At 46.0% G+C, this 20,689-nt stretch overlaps 1 protein-coding gene across 13 annotated transcripts in view; it reads left to right on the plus strand.

The window, feature by feature from the left end:
* Positions 1 to 20,689, plus strand: part of RIMS2 (regulating synaptic membrane exocytosis 2) — a 2,919,733-nt gene that overhangs the window by 1,674,592 nt on the left and 1,224,452 nt on the right. For all 13 annotated transcript variants that reach the window (XM_069621474.1, XM_069621475.1, XM_069621476.1 and 10 more), the window contains one exon: positions 1,952 to 1,998. In XM_069621474.1, coding sequence (XP_069477575.1) covers positions 1,952 to 1,998 — 47 coding nt within the window. The remainder of the gene's footprint in view (positions 1 to 1,951; positions 1,999 to 20,689) is intronic.

Genomic DNA, 20,689 nt, shown 5'->3' on the forward strand with positions numbered 1-20,689 from the left:
AAACTCCTAGGTAAGAGCATCTGTGAAACTCTGCCTTCTTCAACATGAAACTGCCCTGAAAGAAACTCCCATTTATTCCGAGCAACAACAATCCTAGGTGCCCAGGTTAACTCTTGTCCTGAATAAGCTATAAAAACACACTCTCTGTAGGCATACCAGCATACTGCAGTGTTCAAACAATTCAAACGTACACAGAAAGTTTCCCCTCTCACCATGCAAAATGTCAGCTGGTATCCGACAACCTAGGAAGCATCCATTGTCTGCCCGCTAAACGGAGGCTAACTTTTAAAATCCTCTTCGTCACCTTCAAATACAATGAGGTATTAGCACCCAGGTTCCTACACAACAAAACACACTATCAGCCCACCTGCATGCTCAAATCACAAGAACCACACCTTCTATCCATTGCCAGATTCACATACAAAAACAGGGGCAACAGATCATTCTCAATAATAATACCATGGCACTGGAACAGAAGCCCAACATATCCACAAAGCAACATTTCTCTTGGGATTCTGTTGCACGCTCAGAAACCACCTATTTACCACACTTTCATCCCATCCGTCCTCTCTGCTTCTATCACACAATGATCAGAGTCCCGTGGCATGTCTTACAGGACACTCTTCCTCTTACAAAAAGAAGCCATTAAGTTATATGGTGTACATTTTATATATTACTAAATATCAACTTAAATAAAAAAAACCTGGGTAGAATGACTCTCCGTCTCTGCTGGCACATTTGCACGTGGATTATACATAACGTCCTGTAACCACACATTTCTCTAGGGAACACATTATTTAGTCTCTTTTGGTGTTGCCTATGAATTAAGAGCAGGAAGATGGTCCAGGTTTGTGAGGGCAGGCATGAACGCCCAGATCTGCTATACGTGTATAGGTGACTGTGCATCCCCAACCTTTTCATTTGGGCCACATGACTCGTAAAGATTGAATTATGCATCTTAAGGATGGGATAGGCCATTGCACCCATTCCTAGAGTCATGGAAAAGAGTGCACATCGCACAATAAGCATCGGTCTAGTCCCAGCCAAAGCATATAGTTGGAGTATGCTGCTTGCTTGATGTTATATGATATGATATGAGATTTTATTTACAGTGTGCCTTTACACATGTGTTTCATGTTGATTGATGGACCCAATGTTTGCAATTGCGTGACTACAACATAATTGAACCTGACGTCCTAGGAGGATAGCTTGGCTGCGACGTGTTCGCCTTGGAAGCAAGACGACACGAAGCAACACGGGTACGATCCTCGGGTCCGCGCTTAGACACCTCTGGATGTTTAAGCGCGTTATAAATGCGCAACTAAGACAAAAAACAATTATGCAACTAACACACAATTCCTGCAAGAGCGCCTCGCGGGCTGTGTGAGCGCTTTAAAAATGCACATAAATAAATAAATAAATAGCCAACATATAAAATGTAGGTATGTACCAGCTTTCTCTTGTTTAATAGAACCCTGTATATTCAACATATGCACACATTTTACACTCAATTATGTGCCATTCCTTTTAGGGATTTTCTTCTCTCATTCAACGTGTTTTTCTTGGCCAAGATGTTATTATGAAAAATGAATTTGTGTAATAATCCACAAATCTTTGTATCACTTTGTGCCTCTGTTTATTCAGCTGGACCTATACACATGCATTACTGAAGTTTCAATGCTAAAAATGACTTCGCAAATACAACTTGTACAGTATCTACTTTCCCCTTAAACGTTAGTTGGATTTAATTGTATATCCAGGCCCTCAGTATTTCAAATCCATTAACCCATCTCTTGCATCCCAACATGTCTGTTGTTCTTACACTTTCTTTATAGTTGCATGTATATTGGAAACAGTATGTGAATACTACTTTGCAGGGGCCATGTTGAGAGAATGATAATTGACATTAATAATGATGAAAATAGCAACCTGGATGTGTTTGTCATTTCAGAGATATCCCCAGAATACCTGACGGCACCCATGCACAACTGGAATCTAGTAAGTTTACATTTCTTGATAGGGGATAGGGAGGGGAAAGCGGTGTTAATGGTATGATTACTCTTTATAACAATTCAATATGCATATCTACATTGCATAATTAAACAATGTGAGATTTGGTTTTTAACGTATTTTGTTTCAATGACAAGGTTGTTTTTTGGTCTTTAGCATGGATTTCTCAAAAGGGCCCATATTCTAAGTCCTTGTCACTCTCAGGGATGACTATGGAATGTTTTGTAACTTTTAAAGGTTTTGGAGACAGCAGGAAATGAGTCAAGTGGTTACAGCTTCGTCCTAGTGACTTGCCGGGCACACAAACTCTAGCCTGATAGAGCCAAAGTAATTTTTCTATTAGTGGTCCTCAGTGTTATTACTACCATTGCAATGTGATCAATTTGTTTCGGAGCTGCTGATTATTTGCTGTAATAATATCACTCTTTGGTACCATAATTATATTAGAGCCAATACCAGTTTTTGGTGCTTTTGCTCAATCTGTTTCTATTTGATTTGTTCTTTTGTCAAGAGGTATTTTGCCTCCTTCATACAATTTAAAAACCTGGTAATGGAGGTTGGGGGCTTTTCAACCATTATTTCTTGATTCTGAGAGATGGCAGTTTCAGTTACTTGTAAGGTTCCTGTCCACAATCTCACATCTAAAATGAATGAATGTATGCTTTGACCTTTATGTACAGAAAGGAATGCAGACAAAAGGATAATCTGTGTCATTTCTTTAGAGAGGCTGCTTATGGTCTTGGTAGTGAAGAGACCACTTATCAATTAGAGACTAGTGATGGCTCCTCCATGAAGTCTTGCTATGGCAAGGGAGGTCTAGTTTTTTAAACCCAGAACTACTACATTTAGGTGTGTAGTCGATGGCCAGACATACTCTTTTGCCGACCATGAAAGAGCTGAGATAATTTTAACAGACTTTAGTTTGGAGCCAGTGGAATCCGTCCCAGTACAATAACCACTCTTCGTATACCCACAGTATTGCCAAATAGGAGATGAAGAAAGTGAGCTCATGGTTGTCCAAATACCTATGGTAGATAAATGTGGTCAAATGTTACTTGCACTTAGCATATATATTTAGTTACAAATTGATGTTGAGGAGACGGGGTGTATGGAATTTGATGAATAACGGTATGCTTATTTATTTTGTCATTTCTGCTGGGTTTCGGTCATTGTCACTGTTACAGATTGTGTATAGGAGCGTTATAAAAACCCAATAAATAAATAAATACTGCTGCATGCTTTACTGAACTTAGGTACATGGTCATTGTGACCCTTGATTTTGTTTTGCTTTGATATGTTTATTAGGATTTTCCAAAGTAGTGAAAACCTTTTATAACCATTTAGTCAGACAATATAAAACTTCCAACAAAAATAGTTACATCCAACAACTCATTTAGTGTATATGCCATATAAATCTTTGCAATCTTTCAAAACAAGGTCTGACATAAATCATTATTACTACTAAATAAAAGTATCATATAACTCGCATAAAGTCTCAGGTGATTGAGGCCTATCCCTTGGTCTAACTATGGATTTGTCTTCTGAACACAATTGTGACAATAATTTATTCCATTTCCAGAGAGAGAGAACTATCACATTTCCACTGTGAAAGGACTGACGTCCTGAGAATAAAACTTAACGTGTTACTCTTTTAGAAAAACTAGCAACTGCCAGTGAAGGGATACCACTCCCAAATAACAATAAGTCTGGTGTGCAGGGATTAGTGCACTTCATGTTCCCTGATAAGGTTCTCAAACTGTGATCCCACAAATCTTGTGCTTATTTTGCAAAACCAAAATATAAGTGCAAGGGTACCCTCCTTACCATAATGTTTCCAACAAAACACAATGGTGAGCATCTAAGGCCCAACTTAACTGGCCAATAATATACTCCCTGAAGAACCTTTCTTGGATCTCCCTATTTCTTATGGCAAAGGACAAATCCTCTTTCATATAAAAAAGGCCAGTCATTGGAACAAGTTTGTGCTAAAGCATTATTTCGAAACAAATTGTCAGGTATTCAGAGTCTAAATCCATGTCATATTTGCACTGTACTGGAAATATCCATGTGCATTGTTTGAGAGTTTAAAAGGTGTGCACATTTCATATTTTGCTGAGAACATTAGAAGAAATTCGGCTATTTTCCAGGTGCTCATGATTCGTCTTTTGTGGGGCTGAGAGGCAAATGTTTATGGGGGTGACTAAAATAACCCCCAACTCACCCCTCGCTGAACCCCGCCTTGTGTATCCCTGCACTAGGTGGGACCCCCAGTAAAAAAAAAGGCAATTCCCACCACTGCGCAAGGGTATATTATGCTTTGTAAGATACAAGCTATTTGATAACTGGAGAGGAGCACCACATTAGATTCTAAGGACTTCACATCTGCACGTCATCAGACAACATCCATCTTTGAACATAAACAAAGTCTACAGCAATGTAGTAGCTTCCAGTCCGAAAGAACCAGGCCTCCATTCATTTTTTTTAGCTTGTGGAACAGAAGTGAATGATGAGGCGTTCATGTTATGCCAGAAAAATGTCAACAATTTATGGTTTCGTTGTTTGTAAGTTGTACTTTCAATGTTAACAGGCAAGTGTTGAAGTTAAGGCATAACAGCCATTCTAATTGCATTAATGCAGCCTGATAAAGACAGAAATAATTTGTTCCACCATTCTATTTTCTCATAAATCTTATCTAGCACAGATAGAAAGTTAATATTCTACCATGCAGTAGAATCATTCTCTATCCATACAAAAAACAAGTATGTACATTTGGTAACAGCAATTTAAATGAAATACTACGATACGCAGCTACCGTCCTGTTATTTTTTAAGTGATAAGAGTTCTGTTTTTGTGTGATTCAATTTATAAACTCAGATCTTGCCATAAATATTTGGGAATTGAAATATCAGGGGAATCGTTTCCTTAATTCCAAATGAATTGAACATAACATCATCAGCATAAAGTGAAATTCTATTCTCTAAAACAGCGAACGCATTCCTCTTTAGTCTGGGTTTTGACGTACACAACAATCCAGTGGGTTGAAAGGTAGGGCAAATGCAAGGGGAGATAATGGTAATCCCGGACTCATGGCAGCGTATATTCTAAATGGTTCTGGCATTAAAACAGTTGTGAGACCGGTGGCACAAGTTTAAAAATATATATATATATATTTCTTCATTTCAAAACAAACAGCAAGCTCATGGGTTCCATAATCATGTTGAGACAGCATAGATCACAACTGAGAAAAGTTATCAACAAGCCAGTACTGACTTCGGTGGACCCTTTGCCCTATGTATATTTTTCCAATGTTAACAAAGAGCGCTTACAGAAATGCAAGAGCAAGTTCAGAAGAGGAATAGAGAACATCAAACAATAAACAACAAACAAAAACCGCCAAAACTATAACTCATCTGCACTTGGTTCTGTAAGTGTTCATCTCCCTTCCAAAATGACACGAGCAGGGGAGCGGGAGAGGGAGAAGGCACAGGCCCAACATGATCAGCAACAGAAAGGTCGGTGACTACTGCCCTTCATATGGTGGGTATCCAAAGTGTGATGTATTGGAATATTGTAAGAGGAATTCCCTTCAAGGGGGTTTCACATTTGTCGCTCTAGTCAGTTTCATGCTACCTCTTCCCATTTTGGCAAAGGGTTTTATGCATGACTTCAATCAAGTGAAGGAAAATGCTCTCTGAACCAAAACGTTGTAGAATATAAAACAAGCAGTCCAAAGCAACTCAATAACATGCCTTCTCAGGTTCCAACGAAAGGAGATCTGAATCACAGTTAGTTCAACATACCAATACATTCAAGATGGTATCGTACATTGTCAAGTAATGCCGGCCTTTAAGAAATTGTGATGTATCAGTTGCAGTACAGGATGCCCTAGCCTATTAGCCATATATTTACAGAGGATGTTCAGATCAGAATATTTAAAGAAATGAGCCAATAGAATCGACTCTGAGTAGCCTGTTTCCCTGGTTTCCAAATTAGGATTATACTAGCATCATAAAATGAATCCACTTTTCATATTTGGCACCACTATTCCAGCCAAAAACGTACACATGTCTAGAGGTGTAACATTTGGTCCCAAGACCTTACAAGTGCCTCATATGTAGCCCATTGAGTATTCAGATCAACCTCACGTCTTCAATGTTTATGCAACCTCCAAAACTCGATTGCTTCTGTCTTTATTGTGTCATTCATATATTGATAGTTTAGCAAAAAAAGCAAACAGAGAGGTGAGGGCTCGAAGGATTTGAATTAATCTTAACCAATGGCATCGCCCTGGCAACTCTCCAAACCATCATTCGTCACCTACCAAGCCATTACAGAAAGGGGAAGACCATATGCAAATCAGGCTTGGGTCTATAAAGGGGCAGTACTGCCCGAACTGCCTGGTCACATCCCTTCTGCACAAGAGCACAAGCAACCCCAGCCATGTTTCAGCCTCATTGGGTGTCATTGGTGAAGTGTAGCTTGGGTCTTGATAGTTTAACATGGCTAAATGCCATCTCCATCTCATGTTAGCTTGGAGATTTACAAGCAAGAGAAAGGTGAACAGTGAATTGGGGCATGATCTGATATGACCTTTCATATTTAATATTATGTCTGTTACTCAGAGGGTCTTTGCTCTATATGGCTCTTAGTGGGGTTGCTGCCTTGTGTTGTGCTGTATGCTGGAATGGAGCGGATTTCGCTGTGAGGTATTGGTGATATGCCGCCATTGGTAGGCCGTGCTGTGCATTTTTACTTTTTGGTCCCTTACAAGTGTGCATGGACATTTAAATATGTGTGTCAAATGAAACGGTACTCAAACACGCTGTGAAAGATTGTAGTCACGTCTCTGCTTTTCGGATGCAGCCCATGCAGTTCAGAACTAAAGACCCCCTGGCTTGATCCGACGCATGCCACCATGACTGAGCCGAATGATGCAGATGGTGGAGAGAACTGGCCTGTGATGGATGAAGGCTTAGCTTGCCTCTTACAGGACTCAGATGGTGTGTCATGCACGACTGACGAAATTGCCGAAGGGTTGTTGATGAATGTTGTGTGATGAGTGGGTGGCTTACCCTGATAACTTTAAACAAGCACAAGCAAGTTTGCGGGGATGTATAAAGAGGGCCTCTTTGCTCTTACATTGAAGGTCCCCCACCCAGATTACTTGCCTCTGTTAATTCTGCAATGTGTATCTCATGTCATTAAGCCATGAGGTGCTCTTGCAATTAGCTGTCAATTTGGTTGGGGGACTACTGAATCCCTATCTGTGAGCCATGTACTGACCTCTTGCTGTATGTGAGTTCCTTGGCTGAAAAGAACCAATCTGGTTTACTTCTGCTTGCCTCCTTTGTTGTGCCACACGGGTAGGGTTGTGCCATAACTTGATGTGTGACGTTGATCCATGGAGGCGACATGCAGGGAGGCTTCTATGGCCACGGTCATTACAGCTATGTGAATGGACGGGTCAGTGTAATAGTAAGCAAATACAATATTATTGTTGGTTGCCTTTACATTCCTTATGTGTAATCTGATTGGTATGTGTGTTTAGGGGGGTGAAGGGCAGTAGGAAACATTCCTGTAGAGTATTATGTTAGATATTAGTGTATTTTCTTTTTGTATATAACCTTGTACTCCAGTGGAATAAGGAGTGTACAACTCTCATGTTGTTTTAATTTTGTGTTTTGTTTGTGTGTTGGTGTATGTATTAGAGTCACCGTGTGTGTGTGTGTGTGTGTGTGTCTATGTGTTTGTGGTAGCTATTGATTTTTGTGCTGCTTTCATGTCCACATCATCCGAGTATTGCCTTAGTGTGGTAGGTGGTTATGATAAAATGATAAAAAGGATTTTAGAGACTACTCTGTGATATAAAGATGCATGGAGTTACATTAGCCAGGACGTTGAGATATGATGGATGGTCTCCTTACCTTCATCCACCTGGAAAGAGAATGGGCTGAACAGTCCTTGCAAGAGTCAGAAAATACTTGCTAAGCATGGCAGAATGAAAGATATTTTCTTACACAAAATGTGTCTACCGTGATTGGATCAGGCATATGTTCTGAGTGGTAGATATGATGTGGAGGTTTCTACATGTCATGAACACAAATTGAGAGGAGTATGTATACTACTTGAAAAGACTCCCTAGCATGTATTGGGGAGATTAATCTCTGATTATACAATGGAGTTTGTACTGGCAGTGGTATCAGTTGAGAATGTAACAGATCATGAGTGATTAGCAATGCCTTCCTGTGAGCAAATCAGGAGCGCTGGTAAACTCACATCTTGACTATTGTAATAGTCTGATGATAGGGATTCCAGCGAAACAGATGCTGAGACTACAGAGGGCACAGAATAAGCAGTCAGGCCTATTGCTCATTTAAAGAAAAGCGATCACATCCCGGAGAGCACTCCACTGGCTCATGGTGGAGGACCGAGTAAAATTCAAAGTGGCATGCCTTATGTATAAATGCTACTATAAAATTGCACCCAGATACCTGACCACTAGAATCCAAAATTATCAACCAACCAGAGACCTCCGGTCAGGAGATAAACTTTTGGTAGATGTTCCACGGACCAAATGCACCTCGAAAGGTGACAGGAGGTTCTCTGTATCTGGCCCAAAGCTATGGAACCAGTTATCCGCTGCCATACAATCATGCATGTCTCTAGAAGGTTTCAGGAAAGAATTGAAAACCTTCTTATTTAAGTGGACCCAACAACAGAGCAAGTACAGTTCCCCACAGCTAAATGTCGATCCTTAGTCAACAACTGCACCCAAATGCAGTTTGGTCTGCTTGGTGCGCGTTAGAAATAACCAAAATCAAAATCAAACTATGACAATTGCAGAGTGACACGATTGTGTTTGTTGTGTCTTTAACATGTTTCCAGATGGGTCAACAGATAGATCATCTAACTCTAGGTTACTTTGGGGAGACCGGCAAACAAGGAACGTAGAAGCTAATGAATGCCCATGACATGGGCAACATCTGATGGATTCATACTGAGGGCCATTATTTCCACTCCAGAATTGATTTCTTTCTTATCTCAGATACTTTAGCCAATAATACTTCTTGTATTGACATACAAGAAATAAGTATCTCTTATAAGATCATGCCTGAGGTTTTGGTAGCAATACATCTGCATAGTGGTAAGAAAGGAACCTGGAACTGGAATTCTGCATGCTGATGCTTAAGTTATGACTATAAAGGTTAACATAGGTAGCTATACCTGCTTCTTCCTTAAAAGCCTGTAGACTTATAAGGTGTGGGGCATTTTCAAAATGGGGTATGTTAGAAAAAGGTCTAGAACCTTGTAAATGAACCTATAGAAGGCCCAGACAAAATAGGCCTCAGCAGGTGCAGTGCAAGTGGCGCGTTGAGTGGGTGCTGAATGTCTAGTGTTTCCGTCGGCATTGATACTTTATTGCTGCTTAGGATATTTTGGAACTGTGAGTTTTCGAATTGGAGCATCGTTGTAGCACGAGTGTCAGCTCTATTGTGCTGATTTTGCCTGGAGGCAATCGAGCAAGCTGCAATCTACTTGCCGAGCCTGCACACGTTGTTGATACCATTCTGACTCAGCCATTAAAAACCCTACTGGAGCGCATCAGCACACGTGTGGAGTGGGTGCTGAGTGTCTGGTGGTCTGAGGGAAGGGGGCGCCTCTCCCTACTCACTGTCAACATCTTGTTGCTTACTAGGAAGGTAAGTGAAATTTGCAAATCTTTGCACTAGTGCAAAGTGACAATGCGCAGTGCAGGGTCGCATCATAAACAAAATTATTTTCATAGTCCAATGAAGCAGGACATGGCTAAAAACACTAAACATTCTTTACCTTCACAGGCAGAAATCACAGCATTCTTTGGTGCTAAAACTGGCATGGTACCTTGACACTCTTCAGGCCGTAGACAATAACGATTAATTATTGAATTTTGTGGTCCATTTGAAAAGGGCCTCTATGGGGGGTGAGCAGATTCAACCTGAAATAAAAAACTCAGAGGATATCGCGGTTATCAATTTCTCTGATACACCAGACATGGCAGTATTTGCCTCACACTCTGACTCTGCTAGTACAATTGAGTCAGAGGCTGAGAGTCAGTTAATCAACTTCAGCATTAGGGCCATGGATAACGAGGCAGGCATTAAGGATTACCTGGTTGCATTAGAGGATAAGATTGAAGCAATTTTACTGGCTACCACAATGGAGGAACTTTGTTCCAGTAAAGCCCTCACTTCGAAGTTGTCATATCTAGTTACATCTCTGCCAAAAAAAATGGAGAATAAAACATTGGTAGAAGAAACTTCAAGGGCTCAATGGACCATTAACAACGGGACGGGCTAACCAGTGTAAAAGCAGCTGGCAAAGAAAGGAAAAGTCACAGTAAAATCACCAATTTTAACTGGGAGGAACAAGGAAAAGCCCATTGTGACCTGGGATTTTGAAGAATTTCATATCTCCGCCCACCCACGGAGCTAAAAGACCCTCTTAAAAATAAACAATTTCCAACTCTATTTATGTTCAAATTTGTTTATTAGCATTTATCATTTAATACAGTTACGGGACACCGGAAGTGTCCATAATTCGAGGATAATGAGCATCTCAGAGTGAAACATTAACAAATTAACATTAGAACATTAACTATCTCCCAGTGTTTTTTCCGTTGATGTGATGTTGCTTGGTGGACTAGGGGGGTCAAGATGGTCTGGAGGAGGGGGGGGCCCATGCCTGTAAGAGCCCAGCGAGGTGGCTGCGAGATAGGCACCGATCCTGTCAATTCAGTTTGTGGGTCTGTTTTCGGTAGATTCGTGCCAGTTCAAGGGGGCTTGTCATCTGAGGGGTAAAAAACAATTTCCAACTCTATATATACCACCAGATCTGCGCAAGCCCGAGATTTCTCCAATAAAACAAAACCAAAATGGAGCCCAAAAAGAGAAGACTATGGGCCTCATTACGAGTATGGAGGTAGCCATGCTGCTTTTACCGGCATGGTTACCCCCATACCGGGTACCGTGTCTGGATTCCTGGAATAGGGAAATACCGGGCCATTCCGACCTTGGAGGGCCCGGTATTTCCCCATTCAAGGAACCCGGACCTGGTATATCCCCATTCCCATCGAGCCGCTACAGGGCTCGATGGGAATGGGGAGGATGCTAAAAATGGGCCTGTTAATGACGGGCCTGTTTTTAGCATCCTGGTCTGCTCGCGGGTGCTGCTAAGGACGCCTGGTTTTCCAGACGTCCTTAGCGGGTCCCGCGGGCAGACCTCGTAATGAGGCAGTAGAGGGTTAACGGCATCGGCAGCTCTACTAGCGCCATTAACCCTCTACCGCCTTCCTCGTAATGAGGCCCTATGTGTGTGTATGTAAAGGCACATGGTTTCAAAATTGTGCCACAGATGGGTCCATACGACAGGCATACCTGCAGGGGCCAATGGAAAAAGAGGCACGAAGTGTGTCGGTGCACCAGCAGCCAACGACTTGGACCTAAAGAAAGAGCAGTCACAGAGGGAGAAGGAGCCGTTTTCATGTCCTGTCTACCTCAGTAAAAAGTTATTAAGAGTGCTCAGAGGGAAGGAAAAAAGGATTCCACCCCCTTACAGCCATCCGAATTAAAGACTGCATTACCCATTATACATCCGAGTGCCTTAACAGATAGGAGTACTTGGATCATCTTGGAAGAGATTGCCCCGACGGCTTACAGTTCATTTCTAAACACATCTCTACTATCGATTTTCAAACGACTTCCATATTTGGAAATAATTATACAGACTACGGATATTTTGAAGATCGAGCTACCCCTGTGGTTTAGTAATACGAACTGGGCTCTGGTACAGTTTGCTTCTCCCTTGATGGTTGCTATGTTAAAAACACACTCAGATTTATTATTGCAGGCTGGATACACCTTAATAGCTTGTTAATAAATCTGTGGGAAAACCCACAAAATAGAAAAACAAGTACCTGCAAATGGTATATCAACTCTCACACAAACCTCAGAGAGAGCAGCTCTAGGAGCCTTACAAATCCAGAGTACCCAAGCACGGCAAAGGGTTTCAGACATTGACCTCCGGATGCCATTGTGTTCGCATAATGGGGCTAACTGACCAATAGCTAATACATCAAGTTTGCCTTGGATATCTTGCAACACACAGGGATATCACTCCTTTTTGGAACACTCTAAGGGCCAAGCTCTATTGAAAGATGCAGACGTATTTATATTGCAAGAGACCTGGTGTACTAAGCCCATATACATAGACGGTTACCAAATTCTGTCCAACAACGCCACCCCCTCCAAGACGGGGAGGGCATGTGGTGGCTTAATTATAGGTCTTAAGGCCCATCTAAGATTCACTCAATTTCTTCATTCAAAGAAGTTCACTAATGTTTTAATGTGAATACTGCAGCTTCCCACTTCCATATATATAAGTCCGAAATATTGATTATTAACGTTTATGATCCACCGGTAGGTGCACAGACCAACACGATACAGAATATACTAGTAGGTTCCGTCTCACATTGGTTGGAGAGGACACCAAATGGTCACGTATTTCTGGCAGGGAATCTTAATAGGAGATCACTGCATTTGACTAATGGTTCGTCTGTTGAGATGGACTCTTCATGGTGTACAATCTTTGACTTTTCTGATTTAAAGTTCCTTAGGGCGGCACCTAGGAGTGATTTTACTTCTCGATACACCTGGTCCAATGGTATTGTGTCATCATTTATTGATTATGTAATAGTGGACGCGGAGATGAGTGTCAAATGTGTCCCTGTTACTATTACACACAATAAACTCAGTGACAATGGTGTTTTAGGTTGGTCAGTGAAACTAAAAAGCACCCCTAAGAAAGTTGGAAAATGTATTAAGATAATGGTAAATCTTGTGGGCAGTAGAATTCGATGGGATAATAGGGACATCAAATTGTGAATGGGACCATAAACCAAAGCACTTTGGAGATAGAGACCGCATTAAGGACCTGTGAATGGGACTTGGTAAAAAATGATTAAAGGGATGAAGCCATCTCTCACAAAGGTAAAGAGATCATCACAGTCTATCTCTACCGAAAGCTCAAAACCCTTCAATAGTGTTATGTCAGAAAGAAAGAAACAATATCGTAGGTAACGGGCAGCCTTAAAAAAGAGTCTTACATTACATCCTCATATTACACAGAAAACGCTAACCAATCTGTCTACCAAGTACAGGAACTGGCTAAAAATGCATAAGGCATCAATAAGATGCATTACTTGGCAGAACTTATTCAGATGGCTAAAAATGCATAACATGGCAAGTTTTTGGCGTAACTATAAAAACTTTCAAAATTCCCAGTCACAAATAGAAATGAACCCTGTCTCTCAGGTAGCTTGGACATTATATATTTAACAATTGTATTCTCCTTTGGTAAACTTAATGTCTGAGATTGATACATCGGTGACTTTGGTTTGGAGCCGGGACAATACAACCAAAAGGGGTGCACTTGCTGCTGAGTTAATGGGGAGTAATTTGGAATTCTTAATATTAAAATCTAAAGCGTTCACGTGCTCCTGGTCCCGACAGAATTCCAAACTTGGTATTTAAGGACAATCTAGCACTGTGGGCAAGGGTTCTAGAAATCTTACATTGTCACATCGTAGAGACTGGGATCAAACCCGATAGCTGGCGGCAATCTATATTGGTCCCAATACTATAAAAGGGAGATAGGTTAGTACCATCAAACTATCGCCTGTTGGCAGTGATGGACTCGAGTCAGAAACTGTTTGCAAATATATTGTTGGATAAGCTAATTATCTCGTTGGAAGGGAAAAACATGTTGAGCATCTTCCAAACGGGCTTTAAAAAAGAAATATAGTACTATATCTAACATAGCTGTGCCACAGTTTCTGAGAGAATCCAGAAACAAGGGGGGAAATTGTCTATATTGTTGCTATTTGGATTTTTCCAAAGCCTTTGATTTGGTATCTAGAACAAGGCTTTGGAGTAAACTGAAAAAATGGGGCATCGATCCTGAACTGCTTTATTATATCCAATCGTTCTCCAGCATGGGGTCTGGCATGGATTCACATGCTCATGAATATTCCCCGTCGTCAGGCTGGGAATCCTCGGTAAAGAAAAAATCAGTATCAGTTTCGTTTCTGATCTGTCTTTCGTAGTAGTAACCAATCACTGATCTCTGCGTCATACTGACCACAGCCAATGACTGCCCTCTACCTAAGCCCCGCCTCTGGCAGCCATCTTCTGATTTTTACCACACGTTCAAGTGTTGGGATCCTCGTGCTATTGCTCTCGAGCGTTAGTGCTTTTTTCACGTTTTTTCTCAGAAAAATTTCTCTTTTTTCGGTCAAAAGAGCCTCAAGCTCCACCGTTTCTTCATCCGATTAACGGGGACCCATGTCGGATTCGTCTACGCCCCTCAAGGGTGAAGATTTCGTCGAGCCACGTTTTTTGGAGGACTCCAGAAGTTTCTCAGGCCCATCTCGGACATGGCCCAGGAGAAGGGAAGCTCGACGCCCGGAAAGCTGTTCAGGGTCTGCCCTGGATGCCAGCTTCAGAATGTCTTTAAGGAGGACGAACACTCCCTTTGCCTTTACTGCCTACGTGAGGACAAGACGCACGTGGAGAAGGACTGTGCGTTTTGCGGCAATATGTCGGAGCGGACCATGAAGGACCGCCATCAACGTCTCGCCAACTGGCTGGAAGGAGAGAGCCCATCAGGCGAGAAGAAGAAGAAGAAGTCCGAGCGGTCTTCTAAGACCTTTGAGGGCGCCCCGGCGACGGGGGTCCAACAGAAGGCCAAGCACCGCGAGTCCGCTGGCACTGGGAGCGCCGAACGGTCAGGCTCTACGGGCGCCAGGCAGGGCGCATCATCCCCGGCACCATCAACCACGAGCCAACGCTCTGGCTCGGGTAAGAGGAAGGCCGAGCACCCGGCGAAGTTCCTGGAGAGACCCCGGTCGAGCTCGAAAGCCCAATAGGAGGGGGAGCAACGCGGTGACCCTCCCCCCAAGGAGAAGGTGGTGAGCGCACCTAAGGTGGTGAAAGCCTTAACCCACCCGGCCAAGGCCTCTATCGAGACAGTCGCGGCGGCCCTGGCTCAGCCTGTGGAGGCTACACCAGTGGTGGCGACCTCGGGGCCCAGAGTCTCCCTGCCACCGCGGAGGGAGTCCTCTTTCATGCCCATCGACAGGACCCCCGTGAAACCTCTGACGGAGAAGAAAAAGGGGGGGCAGGAGGTCGTCGTGGATTCGGCCTCAACCTCTGAGGAGGAGCTGATCGAAGTCTTAAGCCACAGCGTTGGCGTGGAAGAAGACCAGCCCGTCGGGAGGGACCCCGACGTAGGAGACGACAAGAACGTTGAGGGTGCCTACGTCGGACTCCCCTCAACCAGTGCCGCAAGACAACTCGGCGGCCATTTTGTTGGCTATACAGTCCTTATGCTCGGAGATAAGGACGAGACTGCCGTTACCACCAACGGAGAAACCGCTCCCGACGGGGGACCCGGAGCCAGGCCCTTCTGGGAGCCCTCCCCCTAAGAGAAGAAGGATTCATCCTCCACCTCCTTTTCAGCCATCGCGCCCTGTTCAGCCCTCCTCCCCGTCCACGACACGTGGGGATGATACGGGGACTGACACGGGCGCGACGGGAACAGACGACGAGGTTTACGACGAGGATCTCCCGTCGTCACCTCCCACCCGGGCTTCCCTGCCCGACGAGATTGGATCGTTTCACTCCATGATCGCCAGGGCATCCGAGCTTTTCCAGCTCTGCCCGGAAGAGAAGAAGGAAGGTTTCCTTTATCAACGGCGCGAGACCAAGAGGAAGACGGTCCTCGCTGTACCTCTACTAGACGATATTTGGGATGAGGGCCTCGCCCTCCTCAAGAACCCATCCACGACGCCGGCTAGAAGGGATCGGTACGAGAAGAAGTACCGGGTCCCGGACGCGGCCCCCTTGTGCCTTCGGGCACAGCCGACCCCGGACTCGGTCGTCTCTGCGGTGGCCAGGAAGTAAGCGGGGGGGGCGCGGCCCCTACGTCGACCTCCCCGCCGGACGGCGAGGGAAAGAAATTAGACACGATGGGACGCAGAGTCATCTCGTCGGCAGCGACGACGATTAAGGCGGCCAACGCCTTGGCTATCGAAGCCCGCTACGACAGGGAGTTGTGGTACAAACTGGCCCCCCTGCTGGACTTCCTACCAGACGACAAGAGGGCGGAAGCCCTAGAGATCTTGCAGGAAGGAGAGGTGGCGTCGGACCACGCCATTACGATTGCGACGGACATCACTGCCACTGGATTTCGCCAGTTGGGCAACGGCGTGTGCCTTAGGCGGCGTGGATGGCTCAAGGCTACTGACTTCCGTCAGGACGTGCAGACCAGAGTCTTGGACATGCCATTCGACGGAAACAACCTGTTTGGGAAAACAGTGGACGATTCCCTTCAAGCCATCAAGGCGGTCACGGAGACGGCCTGGGCTCTTGGGGTTCTCCAGCAACGGCGGCTGCCCTTTCGGAGCGGCGGAGGCAAACAGGGTGCCTCCAAAGGTTCCAGCGGCCGGCGGATTTTCCACCTACCATCAAGCGGCCCGTTCGTCATCACAGGAAGCTTACAGGGGACGAGGCAAGTCAGGCGGACCCCGCCGTCGTCGCCAAGGAGGACAAGGCGGCAAAGACTCATCGAAGCAGGACTGAACCGGCCGTGGGGTCGGGCCCCCACCGAAGCACCCTGGTGGGAGGCCGGCTGGCGAGCTTCGTCAGCGTGTGGGAGTCCATCTCCACCGACGATTGGGTGCTGGACGCCCTAGCTCAGGGTCACGCGCTCGAGTTTCTAAAGAGGTGCCCGCGCATCCCCCCTGTGGCCAGGAAAGAACATCACGTCCCTCAACTTCTCTTGGAGGTAAAGGCGATGCTCAAGAAGGGCGCCATCGAGCTCGTCCCAAAGAGGCTTCGGGGCTCCGGAGTCTACTCAAGATACTTCCTCATGAAGAAGAAGACGGGAGGATGGCGTCCCATCCTGGACATACGACGACTGAACAAATTCATCAAGGCACATAAGTTCTGGATGGTCACCCTCCAACAAGTCCTGGGTCAACTGGAGGAGGGCGATTTCCTGTCGTCGTTGGATTTGGAGGATGACTACTTCCATATTCCCATCCTAAAGGGACACCGAAGGTTTCTCAGGTTCGTGGTCCAAGGGCGTCACTACCAGTTCAAAGCCCTTCCCTTCGGATTGAGGTCGGCACCCAGGGTGTTCACCAAGTGCCTTGCACCGGTGGCGGCGCAGCTGCGACGAGAGGGGATCCACGTCTGCCCCTACCTGGACGACTGGCTCATCCGAGCAAAGACGAAGGAGCTCGCCGTGGAGCACACGGCAAGGACCGTCCAACTACTCACGGACCTGGGATTCTCCATAAACTACGCCAAGTCCCACCTGGTGCCCGCGCAAGACGCACTGTTTCTGGGAGCGAAGCTCGACACAGTGCCGCTTCTGGCCTCTCCGTCGGAGGAAAGGACGAGGGCCATCTTGGGCAAGGTGCAGCGGATGCTGGCTGCGGACGCGGCCAGGGTGAGGTCCATCAAGTCCCTCCTCGGAATGATGTCTTCTTGCATTTATCTCATCCGCCTGTGCAGGCTCCGGATGCGCCCGTTGCAGGAGTTCATGGACGCGCGTTGGATCCAGACGACGGGCAGCTTCGAGGAGAGGATCACACTCGACAAGACTTTCCGACGAGCGATCCGGTGGTGGGGCACCCGCGCGCATCTGACGGCGGGCATGGACTTCCAGACCCCCGGCCACCAGGAGACAGTGACCACGGATGCCTCCATGGAAGGGTGGGGAGCGCACACCGAAAATCTGCACGCGAGAGGCCTTTGGCTTCCGACGGAGAAGTCCCTCCATATCAACGTCCTGGAGCTCCGTGCAGTGTTTTGGGCCCTCAGGTCCTTTCTTCCGTCCCTCAAGGGCAAGGTGGTGAGGATCTTCACCGACAACACCACCACCATGTTCTACATCAGGAAGCAGGGCGGTACCAGATCCCCAGTCCTGTCCAAGGAGGCGCAGGATCTGTGGCATTGGGCCGTCGCCCAAGGGATTTTTTTGGTGCCGTTTCATCTGGCAGGGATAAAAAACACCATCGCCGACTCGCTCAGCAGAGAGCTGCGCTCGTGCCACGAGTGGGAACTATGACAGGATCTAGTGGACCGCCTCTTCCGACGGTGGGGCACACCCCAGATCGATCTGTTTGCGACGGCGACGAACTCCAAGTGCCGGAGGTTCGCCAGCAGGTTTCCCCAGCCGAGGAGCATGGGCGATGCTTTCTCGTTCCCCTGGGAGGGCCTGTTTCTATACGCGTTCCCTCCATTGCCATTGCTGATCCGGCTCATCAACCAGCTCAAGAGGTCACGGTGCAGGATGATCCTTGTCGCACCTGCGTGGCCGAGGCAGATATGGTTCCCGGACCTTCTGGACTTGTCAGCGTCCCCGTCAATCAAGCTGCCAGGTGCCATCCTCCATCACGACCCGAAGTCGCTGAACTTGCAGGCCTGGCTCCTGCAGCGTTAGAGTTTGGAGGATACGACATACCGGCCGACTGCAGAGAGGTTCTTGCAAAGGCCAGGGCGTCCTCAACTCTTAAATGCTATGGACACAAATGGAAGAGGTTCTCTGTCTGGTGCCACGCACAGAAGATTAACCCTCTACAGATTACGGCTCCCCAGGTACTGCCGTACCTTCTGACGCTGGCCAAGGCTGGACTGGCGCACGCGTCCATCAAGATTCATCTTGCTGCGATCTCCCGATACACCAGAACCACGGGGCGGACGTCTTTGTGGTCTCATCGTCTGGTGAAAGAATTCATGAAGGGACTGTTCAGATCGTTCCCGCCGGTGAAGGCTCCGGCCCCGGCGTGGGAGCTCAACGTGGTGCTGACCAAGCTCATGGGACCTCCGTTCGAGCCTCTGCACTCGGCTCCGTTGAAGTTCTTGTCGTGGAAAACAGCGTTTCTTGTGGCCATCACCTCCGCACGAAGAGTGGGAGAGATCCAGGCCCTTTCCTGCAAGCCCCCCCGTACTTGACTTTTCACAACACGAGGGTAGTGCTCAGGACGCACCCCTCCTTCATGCCCAAGGTGCCGTCGGACTTCCACCTCAACAAACCCTTGGTGTTGCCTGTTTTCTTCCCTTCGCCTTCGTCGACGGCCGAAAGGACTTTGCACTCGCTGAATGTGGCTAGAGCGCGGAAGTTTTACGTGGACCGCACGAAGTGTTTTCGTAAGACGTCACAACTTTTTGTGAACTTTGGACCTGTCAATCAGGGGAAGGCTCTCTCAAAGGCCTCCATTTCCAGATGGCTCTCCGGCTGTATCATGTACTGTCATCGATTGGCAAACCGACCGCTGCCTGGCCGTCCGAGAGCCCATTCCACCAGAGCGATTGCAGCTACCACGGCGTTCCTATCTGGTGTGCCCTTGCTGGACATCTGCAGGGCTGCTACGTGGAGGTCGACGCACACCTTCACGAAATTCTACTGCGTCGATCGGGATTCCAGGGAGGAGTCCAGGGTCGGCCAAGCAGTGCTGCGCAATCTGTTCGCCTAAGGTGAGCCGGGTGAGGAGGTAAGAATTGGTTAATGTTGAGTTTGATGTAGTGCTTAATGTTGAGCCTTTGCCACCTTCCGTGGTTGTGCATGTGTGTACTGCTATGTATTCTTTATTCATGAGCATGTGAATCCATGCCAGACCCCATGCTGGAGAAGGAACAGGTTACTTACCTGTAACTGTTGTTCTCCAGCATGGGTCTGGCATGGATTCACATGTGAACCCTCCCGCCTACCCCTCTGCGGCTCTTCACTTGGTCATACTGCCACTTCACGTGCTACCAAATCTGAAGATGGCTGCCAGAGGCGGGGCTTAGGTAGAGGGCAGTCATTGGCTGTGGTCAGTATGACGCAGAGATCAGTGATTGGTTACTACTACGAAAGACAGATCAGAAACGAAACTGATACTGATTTTTTCTTTACCGAGGATTCCCAGCCTGACGACGGGGAATATTCATGAGTATGTGAAACCATGCCAGACCCATGCTGGAGAACAACAGTTACAGGTAAGTAACTTGTTCCTTATACACAAACACATCAGTTGCCATATGCCTTAGTTCAGATAGTCATCTCTCTGACTATATACCCACACATCAAGGGCTAAAACAGGGTTGTGTATTGGGCCCCATTTTGTATAATGCATAGACAGCGGATATGGAACCTGCCCTTAAGTCCACAATACATTTCCCCCCTGAACATTAATGGTACAAAAGTCATCTGTATGTCCTACGCAGATGATATTATAATCTTTGACCAGACACAGATTGGCTTTCAGCAAACGTTGGGCGTCTTGTTCAGTTATGCAAAAGAAAATCTAATGGTCATAAATAAAACAAAGACGGGAACAATGTGTTTGAGGAGATCACAAGCTGTTCCCGGAAAATGTAAGTGGCGTTTGGAAAGCAGTGTTCTAGAGAATGCTGAAGAAGTGTCATACTTGGGTTTTCCAATAACAGTTAGACCATCGGCAACCCATTACGAGGATTTCATATATGTAAAAATATGGAAGAGATGGTTGGCTATTAAAAATTATATCGAGCACTGTGGAGGATTAAATACCGAAGGCTTTGTACAAATTTACAAGGTCAGCATAGTCCCTGCA

The sequence above is a fragment of the Ambystoma mexicanum genome, chromosome 5q, assembly GCF_040938575.1.
Source record: "Ambystoma mexicanum isolate Mex_15411 chromosome 5q, UKY_AmexF1_1, whole genome shotgun sequence".
In the NCBI taxonomy this organism is placed as follows: Eukaryota; Metazoa; Chordata; class Amphibia; order Caudata; family Ambystomatidae; genus Ambystoma; species Ambystoma mexicanum.